We start from the raw sequence: 18,935 nt of genomic DNA, 5'->3' as shown, positions 1-18,935 counted from the left end.
GTGAAGTAGCACAGGGGTCAAGGTTCTTGCCTGCATATGACAGCACTTCTGGGAGTACTCCTGAGCACAGAGTGACCTCCACAGGAGTAATCTCCACTCCAGCACTGTCTGGGTGTGGCCCAATACCTACCCCCCACCATTTGGTTCCATATTTAACCACAGTGGTGTTTGTTCTCAATTTGAAAATTTTTAATGGTTATTATTTTGTGTCCTAATTATTTGTCAGGACTCACAAACTGTAAGCTGAAATGGCTTTTGAGGTATCTGGTGCACAGCCTTAGGAAGTAACTCTTATCCCTTATTTAAAATCAGGAAATTAAAGACTATTTGTTGGACTATTACAGTTACTGGTGGAATAGCATGAAATAGTATAAGAGGGAAGGAAGAGAATATGTTGGTGCGAAGAAAATCTAGTAGAAATAAGGAGAAGTAAAAGAAGCACAAACAATAGAGGGAAAATAAAAGTAAATACAAAAAAGAAACAGGAAACATTTTAAAAGATCAACAAAAGCAAGAACTTTAAAAATGAATAAACATTTTTTATTCTTTAAAAAAAACAATATTAATCAGTTTAAAACAATAAACAAGATTGACAATCATTAGCTAGACTCACAAAGAGAAAACCCTAATAAATCAAAGAAACTAGAATCCTCCAATGTAGTTCTATGAGGTAAACATACCCTGATACAAGAAGTAGACAAAGACATCAGTAAAAGGGAACATTACTGATGGATATCCCTGACAACCATAGAAGCAAAGATCTTCAACAAAATACTGGTAAATCAAATCCAGCAAAACAGCAAAAATATTTTACATCATGACCAAATAGGACTCATCCCGGGACTGCAAGGAGAGTTTAAAATATGCAGTTTGGAGCCAGAGTGATAGGACAGCGGTTACGGCGTTTGCCTCGCAATGCGGCTGATCCGGGTTCGGTCCCTGGCACCCCATATGGCCCCAGAGCCCAGGCGGGAGTGATGTGTGATGAGGTTGAGATCTGAGGTCGGGTAAACCATACATATGGAATTTGATCTTGACTGATTGTAAAGGTGGGAGCTATGAATAACTTTGTAAATTACAGTACCTCAATAAAAAAAATATTTAAAAAAAAAATAAAATATGCAGTTTGCTGCAACCTGGGATGGAACTGGAGGAAATCAGGTCAAGTGAAGTCAGAAGGACAAATATCAAATGATCTCACTTATGTGGTATATAGAAGGTCAAGGGATTGCAAAGTATCAAAAGATACTTAGATTGCCCTGACTCTAGATTATAGAAATGAGGGCAGAGAAGGGAAGAAGTCGAGGGGGTAAGAAGAGTTGGACAGGAGGGACCAGGGGCAGGAGCCAGGGGCTTCGGGGCACATTAGTGGTGTGGAGGTATGTTTACATATCTAAACCTCAGATCCAACAACACTGGAAGCAGGAGACCCAAACTACAATAACCCAACTTTAAAATGTGCCTGTCAAAGAGGCAGGTGGGGGTTGGAGGAGGATAGGAGAGAACCTAGGGTCATTGGTGGAGGGAAGTTGATACTGATGGTGGCATTGACGGTGAACACTGAATGCCTGAAACGCTATTATGAATAGCTATGTAAATCATGGTATCTTAATAAGAATTTAAAAATGCTCTCCATCATTTATTATCAGGGAAATGCAAATTAAAACAAGGAGGTTATCACCTTACACCAGTGAGATAGCACACATCACAAAAGAACAGAAGAAACCAGTGTTGTGTGGCTGTGAGAGAAAATGAACCCACATCCACTGTGGGTGGGAATGTTGACTGGTTCTACCTTCATGGAAAACAATATGGACGCTCTTAAAAAAAAAAAGAAGAAAAAGAAGATTGAGCTTCCATATGACTCAGTAATTCCATTTCTTGGCATCTACCCCGAGGGTCCAAAACACTATTCCAAACAGACTTTTGCACTCCTATGCTCATTGCTGCACTATCCACAATAGCCCAGATGCCCAACTATGAATGGAAAGGACCAAAAAGTTGTGATACACACACACAATGGAATACTACTATAAGAAAAGATGAAATTGTGCAATTTGCTAAGTGGATAAAACTGGAGGGTATCATGCTGAGTGAAGTCAGTCAGGAGGAGAGTGACAAATACAGAATGATCTCTTTCATGTGGGCTATAAAGAAACATTAAGACAACAGAAACTGTGAACTGGTCTACAGAACTGCGCTGCTCTGAACGCTGCAGGCATGAAATCCTACTATTAACAGTATTGTAAATTTCAGTGCTTCGAATAAAAAGAGAGAGAGAGAGATAGGGAGGGGCGGAGGGAGAGAGGGAGAGAGAGATTATCTAGCCTATTTAAGATGTGTTCCCCAGAATCGGTGGTGCACATTAAATATTAGTAAAGAAGAAGATTTGAACAAGAAGTTAGGAAGTGGCGGTGGGTGGGGGCGGGAGAAATGATAAAGAACAGGGCGGAGGAGGAACGAGAGAAATTCTCTGGGGGAAGAGCAAGCAGGAAAACGGAGAAATGTTGATGAAGCAGGTTAGAACTGAAAAGCCCAGAAACTCCGGCTGCTGCAGCGACGGCCACACGCGGAGCCCGGACCCAGGCACGCCGAGACCTCCGCCCGCGCAACCCCGCGTTACCCTCCAGGCAGCCCTGGCGGGCTCTCTCCTGCCGTTTCAGATGAGAGCTATCTAGTGAGATAGGAGAGATACCTATGAGAGATATGAGATATCTAATCTAAAGCAGAGAAATCTGCGACTTTCCCAGGTTCTTATTTGGAAAGTGGTCCTGCATATCTAATGCTTTAAAAAATTATTCCCAAGACCCTTGAAACAAGTTTGGCGGGTATCTGCTGGATCTCCGTCCCGGTACTACCAGGTTCCATCAGCGCAGCCAACGCGAAAGCCCGAAGCCGCACTAGCCACACTGCCTCTCCACCCCGGCGCCGAGAGCGTCCGTCTCCAAGGAGGCGGGTGTGGGCGGGACTTCCGGTGCCCGCAGCGCGCTTCCGCCTTGGGTCGGAAGCGCCCAGACTGTCGGCGCGAGGCGGGGGCGCCGGGTGCCTGAGCCGGGGCGGCGATGCTCACGCCCGCCTTCGACCTGAGCCAGGACCCCGACTTCCTCACGGTCGCCATCCGCGTGCCCTATGCGCGCGTCTCGGAGTTCGACGTGTACTTCGAGGGGGTCGACTTCAGGTTCTACGCACGGCCCTACTTCCTCAGGCGAGTTGGGGCTCGCTTCCCGGGGCGACGCCGGGGCCGCCGGCGCAGGGGGCGCGAGAGCCGGGCGTGGCCCGCGGAGGGCCCGGCCGCCCCCTCCCCGCCCGCCCCCTCTGGTTTCCGGTGTTTTTCGGGCCGGTTTGTGCTATCAGGGGTCGCTCCTGGCTTTGTGCGCGGGGGAGCGCGGGGCTCGAACCCGGCGCGCGGCGTGCACAGCCCGCGTGCCGCCTTGGGGCGCGCTGCCCGCCCGTGCCCCGCGCCCCGCCCTGCCCCCGGCCCGCCGAGGCGCCCGCGCGACTCCAGACCCTGCCGCCTGGCGGTTCTGTACGGGCCGGTGTCGAGACCGCTTCCCACCCCCCCCTGCTCGCTTGCCCCATCACAGTGAGCAGTTACTGACCTAACTAGAAATCTCACTCAGCTTTTTTTTTTTTTTTTCCCTTTTTGGGTCACACCCTGCGATGGTCAGGGGTTACTCCTGGCTCTGCACTCAGGAATTACTCCTGGCAGTGCTCAGGGGACCATATGGGATGCTGGGATTCGAACCCGGGTCGGCCGCGTGCAAGGCAAACGCCCTACCCGCTGTGCTATCGCTCCAGCCCCCCCTTCAAATATCTTTAATTTTGTTTTTTCTTAGCTGCACTGTTGTTCATCGGTTTGCTTGAGTGGGCACCAGTAACGTCTCCAGTGTGAGACTTGTTACTGTTGTTACTGTTTTTGGCACATTGAATATGCCAAACAGCTTGCCAGCCTCTGCCTTGCGGGCAGGATACCCTCAGTAGCTTGCCAGGCTCTCCGAGAGGGACGGAAGAATTGAACCCGGGTTGGCTGCATGCAAGGCAAACGCCCTACCCCCTGTGCTGTTGCTCCAGTCCTTTTTCTTAGCTAAGGAAGAAATCTTAAGTTACTTAATTTTCATTTGTTTTTGTTTTTTGAGCCACCTCAGCAGTGCTCAGGACTTACTCTTGTCTTCACTCAGGGATCACTCCGGGTAGGGCTTGGGACCATATGTAGTTCCAGGGATTGAACCCAGGTTGGGCCCTTTCAAGAATAATACATATTTCCCTATACTATCTCTCTGGCCCTTAAGTTACTTAGTTTTAAAGTACTAAAGAAGGGTCTAGAGATAGTACAGTGGGCAGGGTGCTTGCCTTACACATGACTGACCCGAGTTCAATCCCTGGCACCCCATATAGTTCCCTAAGACCACCAGGAGTGACCCTTAAGTACAGAGCCAGGAGTAAGTTTTGAGCACTGCCAAGTGTGGTCCAAGAACAAAAACAAAGATGCTAAAGAAGTGCTGAGAATTTTCCTTTAAATGGTCGGGGGCTGGAGTGATAGCACAGTGGGTAGGGTGTTTGCCTTACACTTGGCCGACCCGGGTTCAAATCCCAGCATCCCATATGGTCCCCTGAGCACCACCAGGGGTAATTCCTGAGTGCATGAGCCAGGAATGACCCCTGTGCATTGCCAGGTGTGACCCAAAAAGCAAAAAAAAAAAAAAAAAAATGGTTGATACATTTCAGATACGTATCAATGATATGCTGCTATATAATTTGAGACCTGCTAAATTTTCACGAGACCTATTAAATCTGCAGATTAAATCTTCCTGGGAGAATTGTAGAAAATGGACGTGAACAAGGAGCCTATGATGCAGACAAAGGTATTCTTTTTGGAATTTTTGTTTTTTTCTTTGATTTTTCACGTTAGACTACCTTTATAATAATTTTTCAAGATATTGTAGGGACCTTTAATGTATTGCAAATGTAAGCTGTTTCTGTGACTGTAGTGGATTTCTAGACTGTTAAAATTGTTAAATTTAAGTTCATTAAGTAGTGGTTAACAGCTGCCAGCCTGCAGATATAAAAAAGATTGAATACCACTGCTGTAAAGGATCTAAAAATAATTAAAATAAAAGCTTATATTATTTTAGATACTCTTTAGATATTTTATTTTATACTAGATACTCTGGTTCGATTTTCTAGTTTTATTTTCTGTACATTTAGTATGTGTTTCAAAGCTTAAAGATTGTGTGATTAATTAGAAAAGATGTGGTTGGAGTGATAGCACAGGGGGTAGGAAGAGCCCAGTAAGCTACTGAGAGTATCTCGCCCACACGGCAGAGCCTGGCAAGTTACCCGTGGCGTATTTGACATGCCAGAAAAAAAACCCAGTAACAAGTTTCACAATTGAAATGTTACTGGTGCCCGCACGAGCAAATTGATAAGTAGCGGGTTGACAGTAACAGTGACAGAGATTTTGTCATCTGTGAATCAATCTTTTGTGTACAGTTTTATTATTTTTTGGTTTGGGGGCCACACCTGGTGATGCTCAGGGTTACTTCTGGCTCTGCAATTCAGGATTGCTGGTGGTGTTCAGAGGAAACCATTTGGGATGCCAAATTGACTGCATGCAAGGCAAATGCCCTACCAGTTGAACTATGGCTCTGGATCTCATGTACTATTTTTTAACTTTAAGTTTAATAACATGTAGGTTAGAGAAAAACTACCTATAGTTAACATTAGAAAACGGATTGTTGGGGCTGGAGCGATAGCACAGCGGGTAGGGCGTTTGCCTTGCATGTGGCTGACCCGGGTTTGATTCCCAGCATCCATATGGTCCCGAAAGCACTGCCAGGAGTAATTCCTGAGTGTATGAGCCAGGAGTAACCCCTGTGCAACGCTGGGTGTGACCCCCCCCCCGCAAAAAAAAAAACAAACCACAAAACAAAAAAACGGATTGTTCTTTCATGATTAATATACTCCTTATTTCAGCTAGCCATGAAATAATTAATTTTACCCTTTGTAGACAGCCTTAGATTTCCCACTGCATCTAGAATAAGGAGATCTTTTGTATTCTTGTGTAATTTATTAGGTGAATATTAACTGAACTCAACGGATGAGGGCTGGGAAGGAAATATGGGATGAGAGTTAAACAACAATGCTCATAATGTGAAGTGATTAATGTGATAAGGAAATACAGTGAAACTGCCTTCTTCTGTGGTAACTCTGCTTTGGAGTCTAGACAAGTTGCATATTGAAGCAAAGTTGTTAAATTGTAAGATTGCTGAGGCATTTAGAACCTTTGTATATGTAGGCATATTAGTGTTGAGTTGTATTTGATATATTAGAATATATTTTAGGATACAGAAAGGGATAAAAATATTTAAAAGTACAAGCTTAAATAATAATGTAATAAAATCAGAGAAGCCTAGAAATTGCTGAACCCAGGGGCTGGAGAGATAGTACAACAGGTAGGGGCACTTGCCTTACACACAAACGACCCAGGTTCCTTCTCTGGCACCATAGATGATTCCTGGAGTCCCCCCAGGAATGATCCCTGACCACAGAGATAGGAGTAAGTTCTAAGCTGTGTCAGGTTTGTCCCAAAACAACAAACAAACAAACAAGGAAAAGAAAACATTTGTAAACTCAGGCAAAGAAAGAAGATTAAGACAAACAAAATTTGTATCTGACTTTAAGACTAAATTTAGAACTCTATCTCTTGAGATAGCAAAGAACTTTATTAAGCCATTAAGATTTTGTGTGGCTTTGAACTGCTGATAATCTCCATTGAATTGGCTATCTTGATTTCCTTCCCTCCTCAATACAAATGTAGAAATATATTTTATTAATAGCCCTTTATAAGTAACTAGTTAATTTTAATCTGTTACCTCCTTGAGACATTGAGCTTTAAAAGTTTTGACTTGGACTTTTTTTTTTTTTTTTGCTTTTTGGGTCACACCCGGCAATGCACAGGGGTCATTCCTGGCTCTTGCACTCAGGAATTACCCCTGGCGGCGCTCAGGGGACCATAAGGGATGCTGGGATTCGAACCCGGGTTGGCCGCGTGCAAGGCAAAAGCCCTACCCGCTGTGCTATCACTCCAGCCCCTGACTTGGACTTTTAATTTCAGTACGTTAAGGTTAAAGCTTCTATAGCGTTAACACATTAATTTCTTACATAGGTGACAGCTGAATCAGTAGTTCTAAAAAACTGGGACATTTCCTATTTTTATTTCTACCCACTAAATCTATAACAAGGACATAATTTAGAATTCAGTGAAACAAAAAAGTTATTAAGTCATTTATTTTTTGTTTCTGCCTGCTCTCACTCCCACCTCCATTTTATTTATTTTGGTTTTGGGGCCACGCTTGTGATCAGGTGCTACTCCTGGATCTTGGCTTATCGTTACTTCACTTGGTTATTTAGTTATGTGCTATACCTGGCAGTGCTCAGGGCTCACTTCTGTCTCTGCTTAGGAATCATTTCTAGTGGGGCTCGGGGGACCATCTGGGGTACAAGGCAAATGCCCTACCCATTGTACTATCTCTAAAGTAAGTCCTTTAGGGTCACTTCTGGTGGTGCTCATGGCCATGTGGTTTTGGGGAGCGAACTCAGGCCTCCTGTATGTAAACTGTGTGTTCTAGCCTGTTGAGCTACCACTTCATTCCTATGTCATTATTATTTCTTAGCTGTGCTTGTGAAATCTTTGCATGTATAAAACTCTGTAAATATAAAACAAATTTGTCTTGAAGGAGTTTTTACCATTCGGTTGCCCAAAGAAACTCCTGGCCAGCATTTTGAGGGGCTGAACCTGTTAACTGCTCTTCTGGCACCCAGGAAATCCAGGAGTGCAAGACCACTTGTGGAAGAACTAGGTATGTCTGTCGAAGTTGGGAGGAAGTAAAAATGAAACATATCTGTGGAAAACTGTGTCTTTTTAAGAGAAAAGAAATGATATAACAAATAGAAAGCTGGAGACAGTACTTTTAATTGTCAAGATGTAAAGGTTAAATAAAAACATTGAAAATAGTTTATCTAGTGACTATTTGATATAAAAACATTAAAAAATTCTATTGAAGAGAGCTGACAGCGTTATAATTATACAGATAATAATATCAGTATCTTCATATTTATGTTATTAAAAACAAAACAAAACAGTGCTTTCTTTCCTTTGTTTTTGTTTCTTTGTTTGGGGCTAGGCCTACATGTGCTCAGGGCTACTCTTGACTCTGTGTGCAGGGATAACTCCTGGGAGTGTTTGGGGAACTGTATGGGACTGGCTGTAGTATCTCTCTAGCCCCTTTATTGTTTTATTTCTTTAAATTTTTGTGTGGGGAGGAGGATTTGGGTCACATCCAGCAGTGCTCAGGGGTTACTCCTGGCTCTGCACTCAGGGATCACTCCTGGCAGGCTTGGGAGACCATATGGAATGCCAGATAATGAACTCAGGTCGACTGTGTGCAAGAGCCTTACCTTCTGAGCTACCTTTCTAGCCCCTATTTCTTTAGCACCACAGCAGTAGTGCTCAGGGGCTGCTCAGGGTACCAGATGTGGTGCTGGGAATTCATATGAGGGTCCATGGCTGCACACAAAGCAAATGCCCTACTTCCTGTACTACCTCTCTGGCTACCATTATTTTGGGCCAGTGTTTGGCAAAAGAACTGGTCTCTTGGGTGACTGGCTTAAAGGTGGACAGTTAAATGAGTTACATAAAAGCAAGCACCTTTTTCGAGCATTTCCAACACCCTAGAATCCTCTTCTGCCTTCTCCCAGCTTCCTCTCCTTCCCTCCTTGCCTCTCTAGGCACTCCTCTGTTTGCCTATTTTTAAGTTTTGTATTTAATGTATATAGTAATATAAGTGATATATTTACAAAGCACTGTTTATTTATAAATCATACATTGGCTTCATTTTTTTTAGGTTATCTATGTAGAGATAAGGTATATCTACTTTGACTTTTGACATTTTTTTTTGGGGGGGGGTCACACCTGGTAATGTACAGGGGTTACTCCTGGCTTTGTACTCAGGAATTATTACTGGCAGTACTTGGGGGACCATATGGGATGCTGGGAATCAAACCTGGGTTAGCCGCATGCAAGGCAAACACCCTACCTGCTGTACTATCGCTTCAGCCCTACTTTGACTTTTGGTGGGTTTTGTTTTTCAGAATATCTAGAAATTCAGGGGTGGGAAAATTCTTTCATCTGGTTTTTGATTCACTGGGTTAGATAGATTTTCTTGTACTTTTTCTTCCCCAGTTGTATCTAGGAAATCTAATACTTAAGTGACTTTTAATACTTTTAGGGGGTTCTGAGGTTTCTGAGGAAGGAGTGGAAGATGATGATGACTGGGAAATTGAACAGTCACCCTATGAAGAGGGATCAGAAGGTGCTCTGAGTTCCCAGTACCACTATGGTTTTGGAGATTTACGATCAGGAGTGTTTCAGCGGTTACAGGTATGCTGTCTCTCTAAAGGACGTTATGTATGGTAGGTCCTCACTTAGCCTGAAGAGTTTCTTGGAAACTCTGACTTTAGGTGAAAGGACATAGAATGAAAGCAGGTTATTGAATATGTTTCTTTTACTGTAGGCTCCCATGACCCTCTTCTTATCTTTGTTTTAATAAAAAAACATCAACAAAATGCTGTTATTCAAGGACCTGTTCTAGAGGATTTTACCTTTGGGTGTTTTATTTCTGCCTTTATCCTAGAGGCTTTCAGTTAAGGTGGTAGGAGGTGATGTATTTAGAATACAAAGCTCAGCTCCCTCTATAATTCTTATATATGAATATTTGTTTCCTTCATTGTATCATTGGCACTGCCTGGTCTTTTTTGTTTACAGGCTTACTGGCTTACAGGTGGAGGGGGTCCTATCTCTTCCCCATTTTTTTTTCCCCACTATTTCATTCCATGTTCTGGACATGTAATTTTCAAAATACAAATTCCAAAAAAATCTTTCCCTTTTATACTTGTTTTCAAATTCTGAAAAGCGAACATCTTATACTTAACAGCATGATGTCCTTTCTGCTTTACATGTAAATCTAAAAGGTTCCTGCTGAGAACAACTTTGTGTCTTTTTTTTTTTTAAATTTTTATTGAATCACCATGTGGAAAGTTACAAAGTTCTCAGGTTTATGTCTCAGTTATACAATATTCAAACACCCATCCCTTCACCAGTGCCCATATTCCACCACCAAAAACCCCAGTATACACCCCGCCCCTGCCCCTACCCCCAAATGTATAACTGATGAATTTCACTTCATTTTCTCTTTACCTTGATTGTGTTCCATATTTCAACACAAAACTCACTATTATTGTGGGAGTTTCCCCCCAAGAAAGACAGCCCTACTACCAAGAAAGCATTTGATAATTAATTTTGCATTAAAAGATTGTATGTTTTCAGTTTTTAGAAAAGGTCGTGCGGCCGCATTAGCAGCCGTGTGGTTCGGAGTTGTCCCAGTCCCGCATCCCGTAGCCATGTTAGTTGCTTCTCAGTGTCGCCGGGGCTCCATCTGGAGAGGGTGTGCTGCCTGCACCTCCTCCGTCTGGATCCCCGGTGTTGCTGGCCCGGTTTCGGGTCCGGAGCATTCTCCGGCCGCTTTGCTCACCAGAACGCCCGGCTTCTTCTCTCACAATTTTGTGTCTTTTGATTAGAGTGTTTATTACAGTAGGCACTTTTTATTTTTGGTGGCATTTTGGGAGATCTTCCAAGCAATGCTTGTGTGTTTGTGTCTCTATGTCTGTGTGTGTGTGTGTGTGTGTGTGTCTGTGTATGTGTCTGTGTGTGTGACTCCCCACATTGGCAGTTCAATGCTCGGACCCGAGGAAGCAGTACTGCTTGGGTCCTGCGGTGCTGGGGATTACTAGAACCATCCTGGTGGCGTTAGGAACCTCCAGGGCTATACTTGACAGTGCTCTGGGGACCACAGGGGTCCAACAGGGGTGAGCCACATGCAAGACCTTAGTCCCTACACTCTCTCCTTCCAAGTACTTTGACTTTTTGAGCCAGACTTAGCAGTGGTCAGGGTTTACTCCTGGCTCTGCACTTAGTGATCACCCCTGATGGGACTCAAGGAACCACAAGGCATGGTGGGGATTGAACCTGATAGGCCATGTATAAATTAAGTGCTCTCCGTGTACTATCTCTCTGGCCCTGGCCCTTCTTTAAACATAAATTGTAGTGTTTTCTTTCTTTTTTTTTTCCCACCATATCTGTGATGCTCAGGGCTCTTCCAGCATCCTGCTCCAGGGTAGCTCAAAGATGTTCTTAGGGGACCATGTGGTACCAGGGATTAACCTAGCCTCTTGATTGAGAAGTCTGAACATTAGTTCTGCATCACATCCTTGACCCTGCTTTCCCACTTTTGACTCTTGTCTTGGTTAGGTATTGAAATGTAATCTTTTGTCAAAACCTCATTTTTTAGGGACTGGAGGGCTAAAGTACAATGGGAAGGGCCCTTGCCCTCACATGGCTGACACAGGGCAGACCCAGTTTCAATCCTCAGAATCCTGTATGGTCTCCTAAGTCCCCCAGGAATAATTCCCGAGTGCAGAGCCAAGAGTGACCCCTGAACAGAGCCAGGTGTGGCCCCAAAACAAAACCAAAACCGAAAAACAAATAAACCTGATCAATTTTTTGTCAGGTCTATTCAAAGAGCACAGCGGTAGGACGTTTGCCTTTCATGCGGCCGACCTGTGTTTAATTCCTCTGCTCCTCTCGGAGAGCCCGGCAAGCTACCGAGAGTATCGTGCCCTCACGGCAGAGCCCGGCAAGCTACCGAGAGTATCCTGCCCTCACGGCAGAGCCTGGCAAGCTCCCCGTGGCGTATTGGATATGCCAAAAACAGTAACAGTAAGTCTCACAATGAGAGACATTACTGGTGCCCGCTCGAACAAATCGATGAGCAACGGGATGACAGTGACAGTTACTCAAAGGGACTAATAGCAAGCATCTTTTCTCTCTTCCTTAAATAGTCCGGGAAATTCTGCTTCATTTTAGACTGTGTAGGTAAATTTTCTGTTTTTTGTTTTGCAGAGGAGGCACACTCAACAATGCTCAGGGGCTACTCTTGCCTCTGCTCGCAGTTACTACTCCTGGTGGCGCATGTGGGGACCATATGGCAAGCACCCTACCCACTTACTATTGCTCCAGCGCTAGTATTTAGTTAAATGACTGACACAGAGAAGAGATTTTTGAATTATTGTGTACATAAAATATAGATGATGCATTCTTGTATATTAAATGACAGAAGTACTTGGAAACCATTAACTTGCAGGCTTTTTGTAGTGAAAGAAATGGGGGTGCATAGTTTTTCTTATTCCCTGTCCAGTTAGAGGGTGTTAAATCTGTTTAGAACATGATTTGTCACAAAGAGTATTTTCCTGCCATGGAAAAGGCAAAGAGCTCAGGTTATAACTCCACTTCTCTCTCCATTTGAAATGCCAGGTCAGTTATTTTCCTTGGTTCCATTTCTGTCTTTTTTTTTTAAAAAAGGGATACAAGACTCTACTGCTTGCTAAGGCCATTTCAAAATCCTAGGAGATGCTATACTTCAGAAACTCTTTGAAAAGAAAATAAGGGAGATTGACTAGGAACATAGCTCAGTGGTAGTAGGTAGGTTTGCGCGCACACACACGCATGCATGCTTGTGCACCCCCCCACCCCACAGAGCTCAAAGAGGTTGAAAAGAATGATGCTAGGATGCTAGAAAAATCTGTGTTCTTACAAAATAGAAAATGCTCTGAAAACTTAAAGGAAACAAAACTGGCACTTAGGAGCAAATAATACTGGTGAACTATTTCCTTCAAAACTCCAGTTTTTCTGTTGAATTATGATGTCTCTTGGCAATCATGTGCCCTGGTCCTCTTTGAGGTAGTTAGAATAGACTCTATTTTGTTTGTGGTGGAAGCTATAGCAAATGGACCTTACTCTCTTTGAAAGTCTGTAGAGCTTGCCTGTCTCAAGCTGTAAATGGATATAAAGGTCACACAGGCAAAGTATGTATTTTGCATTGTGATTCGAGTGCTTCCAGAGACCAGGGAACTTGGTTTTTGTAGTCACTGTGGCTGGTGAGTGAGAGAAGATCCTTTGGAAGGATTTCTGTCAGGTTGCTGAGATGATGAAGGAAGATTATATGATTATATGATGTGAGCTGAGAGTGAGTCTGTGATAGATCAAAAGTTCTTACTTTTTTTTTTTTTTTTTTTTGCTTTTTTGGGTCACACCCGGCGATGCTTAGGGGTTACTCCTGGCTCTGCACTCAGGAATTACTCCAGGCAGCGTTCGGGGGATAGGATGTTGAGAATTGAACCCAGGTTGGCCGCATACAAGGCAAATGCCCTACCCGCTTTGCTATCGCTCCAGCCCCAAGTTCTTACATTTTTGAAGTGTTTTTGACAGAAATAATTTTATTTAATTTAAGAAAAAAAGGTTATTATGTCTAAGGAGGTGGGTTAGTGCTAGAGTACATTCCCAGCAGCCAAAAAAGAGAAAGTTATTAAAAAATTTTGTTTGGGGGCTGGAGCAATAGCACAGCGTTTGCCTTGCTCGTGGCCGACCCGGGTTCGATTCCCAGCATCCCATATAGTCCCCTGAGCACCGCCAGGGCTAATTACTGAGTGCAGAGCCAGGAGTAACCCCTGTGCATCGCCGGGTGTGACCCATAAAGCAAAAAAAAAGAAACTTTCTTTGTAGAATTTTGATATCTTAACCAATGCGGCGACCTGGGTTCAATTCCTCCGTCCCTCTAGGAGAGCCTGGCAAGCTACCGAGAGTATCCCGTCCGCATGGCAGAGCCTGGCAAGCTTCTCGTCGTGTATTCGATATGCCAAAAACAGTAACAAGTCTCACAATGGAGACGTTACCGGTGCCCACTCGAGCAAATTGATAAACAACGGGATGACAGTGCTATTCCTTAGTATATCGTATGTCTTTTTTTCTGTTGTTTTTAAGCCATGCCTGGTGGTGCTAAGGGTTACTCCTGGCTCTGCACTCAAATTAGTTCTGGTGGTGTTGGGAGACTATTTGGGATTGAACCTGGGTCATCTGCCTATGTCTTGAGTGTCTAAAATCATCAAGCAGTTGTTCAGATTTGAATTGAATGCATTGCTATTCTGTTTTCTTTTTTGCTATGATACATATCTTTTACTTAAATTTTTGCTTTCATTATATTGAACAATTTCATATATATGTATATGTATTTGTATAAGTGGATATCAGATTACAATTTCATAATATTGTAAAGTAGTATAAATAGAGATCTGTACACATTGCTATTCTAAACACTTGGAATGCATGTTTTCCTTACTACAGGGAAAAGTCATGGTACAGGTAAGAAAACTCTTGGTGTAGTATAATATGTATAATAATAACACAGTCTGTAAGCTTCTGTATGTAGGAGTGGGATCACAAAAGGTTCTGAAATGAAACATTTTTCAGATATTTATTTTGGTGGCAAAACATGTTGTGATTTGATGTGAATCTTTCAAAGTTTTTTTTTTCCCTCTTAGTGTGCATATTAAAAAAAATTGCTGTAGTGACCCAGGGACTCATATCCACAAGGCAGGTGGTCCCCCCAGCCTTAGTAATGCATTTGAATATGGGGTGCTGTGCCAAACAATTTAGGGGGGTTTAAATAAAATAGAAAGTGTGTGTGAGTGTGTGTGTGTGTGTGGGGGGTGTGCATGCCCTATTTTCTTTTATAAACTCTTTGGAGAATAAATCCTAGCACTCAGCACTCTCTGGGGGGGATATGGGCATTAGACAGGGTCTTGTGGTGCCTGTACAGAAGTAGCCAACAATAATTGGTATATCTCTGTGCTAGGTGTTGTGCTGGGTTCTTGTGGGGACAACTCCATCTCCTTATTCTGTCATAGCAACCTTGCTGTTCCTTGTGCATGTTAACCAATGTGCAAACCAATAGACGTATGCCTTGTTAAGAAATCATGTTTTCTTACCTTGGTTAAGTCTGAGGACTAGGGTATCTTTTTTTTTTTTTAAATAAATTTTTATTGTGTGATTTAATTAATAGAAACTAGAAAGTATTGTGTACCTACCCATCATAGTTTTTATATTATTTTATTTTTTAAAATTTATTTATTTTTAATTAGTGAATCACCGTGAGGGTACAGTTACAGATTTATACATTTTTGTGCTCATGTTTCCCCCATACAAAGTTCGGGAACCCATCCCTTCACCAGTGCCCATTCTCCACCACCAGTAAACCCAGCATCCCTCCCACCTCCCCAGTCCCATCTCCCCCCGGACTAGGGTATCTTTTAAGACAATTAGGAAATACAGAACTTAATGAAAATCTAAGACCAACCAAGATGCACAAATCAGAGTCCTCTTTGGGGTATGTGAGATTAGGAGCTAGTTCTTAAACCTGTCTCATTGACTTGTAGAATTCTTTTGCATTGACAGTTGTTCCATTTGTGACATTTATGTTGCATGGTTAGCAGCAGAATGATTGCATAAGAGTCACAATGGTTTTCTGAAAAGTAGCATGGAGAAATGGGAAACAATGTAAATAACACAGCAGTGAGAACATCTCTTCGGATTTCAAATGGTGTATTTTAAAAACTTCATCTTTTTTTCAAATGGTGTTTTCTCCCAAGTTTATAGTTTTCCTAGTTTTGCCTTTGCCTGAGAAAATATCCATAAAATTTCACTGACTTCTCATATTTTATTGGTACTTTTATAGCCTTTTTTTACTTGCAAAATAGTTTTTCACTAATGAGATGAGCATTATACTTTATAAAAACAGCAAAGAAAGTAAAAATATATATACATAATTTTAATATCCAGGTAGTCTTCTCTAAATGGAATGATTTAACTTTCAGGGGACATTTATATTTTTTTCTTGTATGGTTTTTCTCAATACACTTTGTATAGATTTACAGACACATTGTTAATGGACACACACACACACACACACACACACACACACACACACACACACACACACACACACACACACACACACACACACATGAGATTCTCTTTCCTTTCTGAAATTTTTTCCAGCCACCAGGACGTCTTTGGAAAAGGGCCCTGACTGCTCAAAGTTAGGGCTTCACAACAAGCTTCTGGCACTGGTGGCTGCCAGTAACAGTGATTCTGGAGTCTCTGGGCGCCAACCCAGCATGCTCTTGGGACCACTGCTGCCAGGCATGGTGGGATGCCAGCCTTCAGGCCTCTTTTTCCTCTCACTGAGGGGACCTAAGGCTGTTGTTTTCAGATCACCTGCTGGTGAGAGGTACTCCGTTTTCCTCTGGATAGTCTTCGCCTTAGCTGTGCTGCGAATGACTTAAGCTTGATTTAGTCCTACTTGGTTTTCCGGTTTGCAGATAACTACATTTCAGAAGATAAATGGGATGATTTATCTTTAAAATAAATCATTAGAAAAGTCTTTAGAAAAGTCAGCTAAGAGGGGCCATAGCAATGCTTTTTAAAAGAGAGAATTTGGGCTGGGGATAGTACAGTGGGGAAGGTGCTTGCCTTGCTTGCAGCTGACCTGGATTTGATCCCCAGCATTCCATATGCTTCCCCCACCCCCAGCCCTGCCAGGAGTAAGCCCTGAGCATAATGTGAGCCCAGAGCCCAGAGGGGGGAGGGAAGGGGGAAAGATGAGAATATGAATCACAGTCACTTCCTGCTGGAGCTTAACATAATCATTTTCTTTTCTTTCTTTCCTTTGGGTGATAACAGATATTCTACCCCTACTTCGCACTTCAGTTTGTTCCCTTGTCTTGTGAGGGTTCCGTTTGCACAGGGCCACTTTGTGGCACCTACTGCAGACTCTTATAAGTTGCATGGCTGAATGTTGAGGTAATGAGCGTAGGTGAGTGGCAGGAGGAGAAAGGCTCAGTACTTCTTTTTTTTTTTTTAAATAAAAATTTTATTTTATTAAATCACCATGTGGAAGATCACAATGCTTTCAGGCTTAGGTCTCAGTTATACAATGCTGAAACAACCATCCCTTCACCAGCACCCATATACCACCACCAAAAAAAAAAAAACACACAGTACACCTCCCATCCCGCCCCCCACCCCCCGCCTTGTAACTGATAAGTTTCATTTTACTTTCTGTTTACTTTGGTTAAATTCAATATTTCAACACAAACCTCACTATTGTTGTTAGGAGTACCCCACTAGATTCAGATCTACTGTGTAGACAAATGAGGTCGCGTGGTGAATTTCCGTACTTTAACAACTAAGTCCAGGGAGATTTCTTCCAGATATTGGATCATTGCAGGCTTGAAAATCCAATCTGTGGTAGTCATAATATGGCGGACACTTCGCCCTTCATCCCCGGAGAGAAAGAGGCGAGAGAGAGAGAAATACCTTTCCCCTCCTGGGCGGGCACGGGGCCGAGGTTTAGTTCTCAGGCTGGAGACATTCTGCGAGGAGTTTCCCATGCCGAAAGAGGTTTTTCTGGGTCTGGATTCACGCTCGTGCAGCTGCGGAGAGGCCGCACACGCGTGCGGCCCCCGGGATCACATCTCAGCGGTCAGGCTCAGTATTTCTTTAGTTTAATTCTCATCCCTTTGAGAGCAGGGGCCTTCTGCTCATCTCGAATTCTCTGTTCCCCAGAGCAGCCCCTCCTCACCTGTGATTTGCCGAATGAATGTCAGTACTAAATGCTGACACCAAGTAGTAGAAGATAGACCAGACCCTGACCTGGAAAATTCTAGAAGTTTGACAGTAATCATATAATGCACAAATAAACAAGATAACGTCAGGGAGTGACCAATGAAGGAAGTGATGTAACAGATGCTGTTTGTATGCATATATGTGTGCTTTGCTTTAAAGTGGATACCCAGAAGGGATCTTTTGAGGAGACGTTACTTCCTTTGAGTTCTTAAGATTGATTTTTTACAAGATACTGTAAATGCAAAGGTTTTGAATTCCAGAAACAGAAAGCAGTCTGGTGAGGTATAGGAAGATTGGAGATGAACATGGAGTGCAGAAGAGCACAGCTCGGTTAGGCAAAACTTGGAGCTGTGGATTCCAGCTCAGAGGCAGGATTTATTAGTGCCATTGGTGATTTGAAATGCTTGAAGATGCTTCATTCCATTTATCTTCTGAAATGTTATCTGCAAAGATTCATAGATTATATTCCATTAGATCTTGTATCTGACCCAGGTTAAATAATGAAGCAGGATCTTTAACCCCTATTTAAAATTCTTTTTTGTTTTTGTTTTGGGGCCATATCTGCCTGTGCTCAGGGCTTATTCCTGGCTCTGCATTCAGGGATCACTCCTGGTGGGACTTGGGGGACTATATGAGATGCCTGGGTTGGCCATGTGCAAGGCAAGTGCACTACCTGTTGTACTGTCACTCTGGCCCCACCAAAAATGTGTTACCTTTTATAAAAATACTTACAAGACATTCAGCAAGTCGAGGATATGTGTTTTGCGTGAGTCAGTCAGCGAGGAACAGAACAGAGAGATGGAGAGATGGAGTTCAAGGGAGATAGAGAAAGGAAACTGAATTTCCTGATTGTGTCATGCCTTGTACTTGATGCTTTATGGACGTCATTTCACTTACTCCTCATGATAACACAGCTCTCTCTGGCTGGAGGAGCTCAAGTCAGGGAGGTGATGAAGTGGGAAAGGTGGAGAACTGCAGGTTGTACTGCTGGGAAAAAGATGTGTCTGTCAGGTTCAGTTGGCACTCTCAAAGTATTTTCCCATAGAAACATTCCTTCCTCATTGTTTAACTCTTCGTGTCCTGTGTTTTCTATTTCAGTTTAATATGAATTAGAGAAACTTGTGGGTCTCCCTGAGACTTTACTACTTTTTTTAATATCATTTTTATAGAAAAATATATGCTAAGTCTCCAGAAAAGTTTGTTGCAATTGAACATTGAGAATGGTTTTTTTTTTTTTTTTGGTTACTGTTTTGAGGCCACCCCCAAGTGGTGCTGAGGACTTACTCCTTGTCTGTGCTCA

General features: G+C 43.0%; 1 protein-coding gene across 1 annotated transcript in view; it reads left to right on the top strand.

Moving 5' to 3' along the window:
* Window positions 1–3,006: 3,006 nt before the first annotated feature.
* Window positions 3,007–18,935, top strand: part of SHQ1 (SHQ1, H/ACA ribonucleoprotein assembly factor) — a 130,428-nt gene continuing 114,499 nt past the window's right edge. Inside the window, exons 1-4 of the mRNA XM_004612854.2 lie at window positions 3,007–3,205; window positions 4,798–4,862; window positions 7,737–7,859; window positions 9,288–9,439. Coding sequence (XP_004612911.2) covers window positions 3,063–3,205; window positions 4,798–4,862; window positions 7,737–7,859; window positions 9,288–9,439 — 483 coding nt within the window. The 5' untranslated portion in view covers window positions 3,007–3,062. The remainder of the gene's footprint in view (window positions 3,206–4,797; window positions 4,863–7,736; window positions 7,860–9,287; window positions 9,440–18,935) is intronic.

Source organism: Sorex araneus, chromosome 4 (assembly GCF_027595985.1).
Source record: "Sorex araneus isolate mSorAra2 chromosome 4, mSorAra2.pri, whole genome shotgun sequence".
Taxonomy (NCBI): domain Eukaryota; kingdom Metazoa; phylum Chordata; class Mammalia; order Eulipotyphla; family Soricidae; genus Sorex; species Sorex araneus.
Note: the sequence above shows the minus strand (reverse complement) of the source record. Positions and strands in the feature narration are given on the sequence as shown.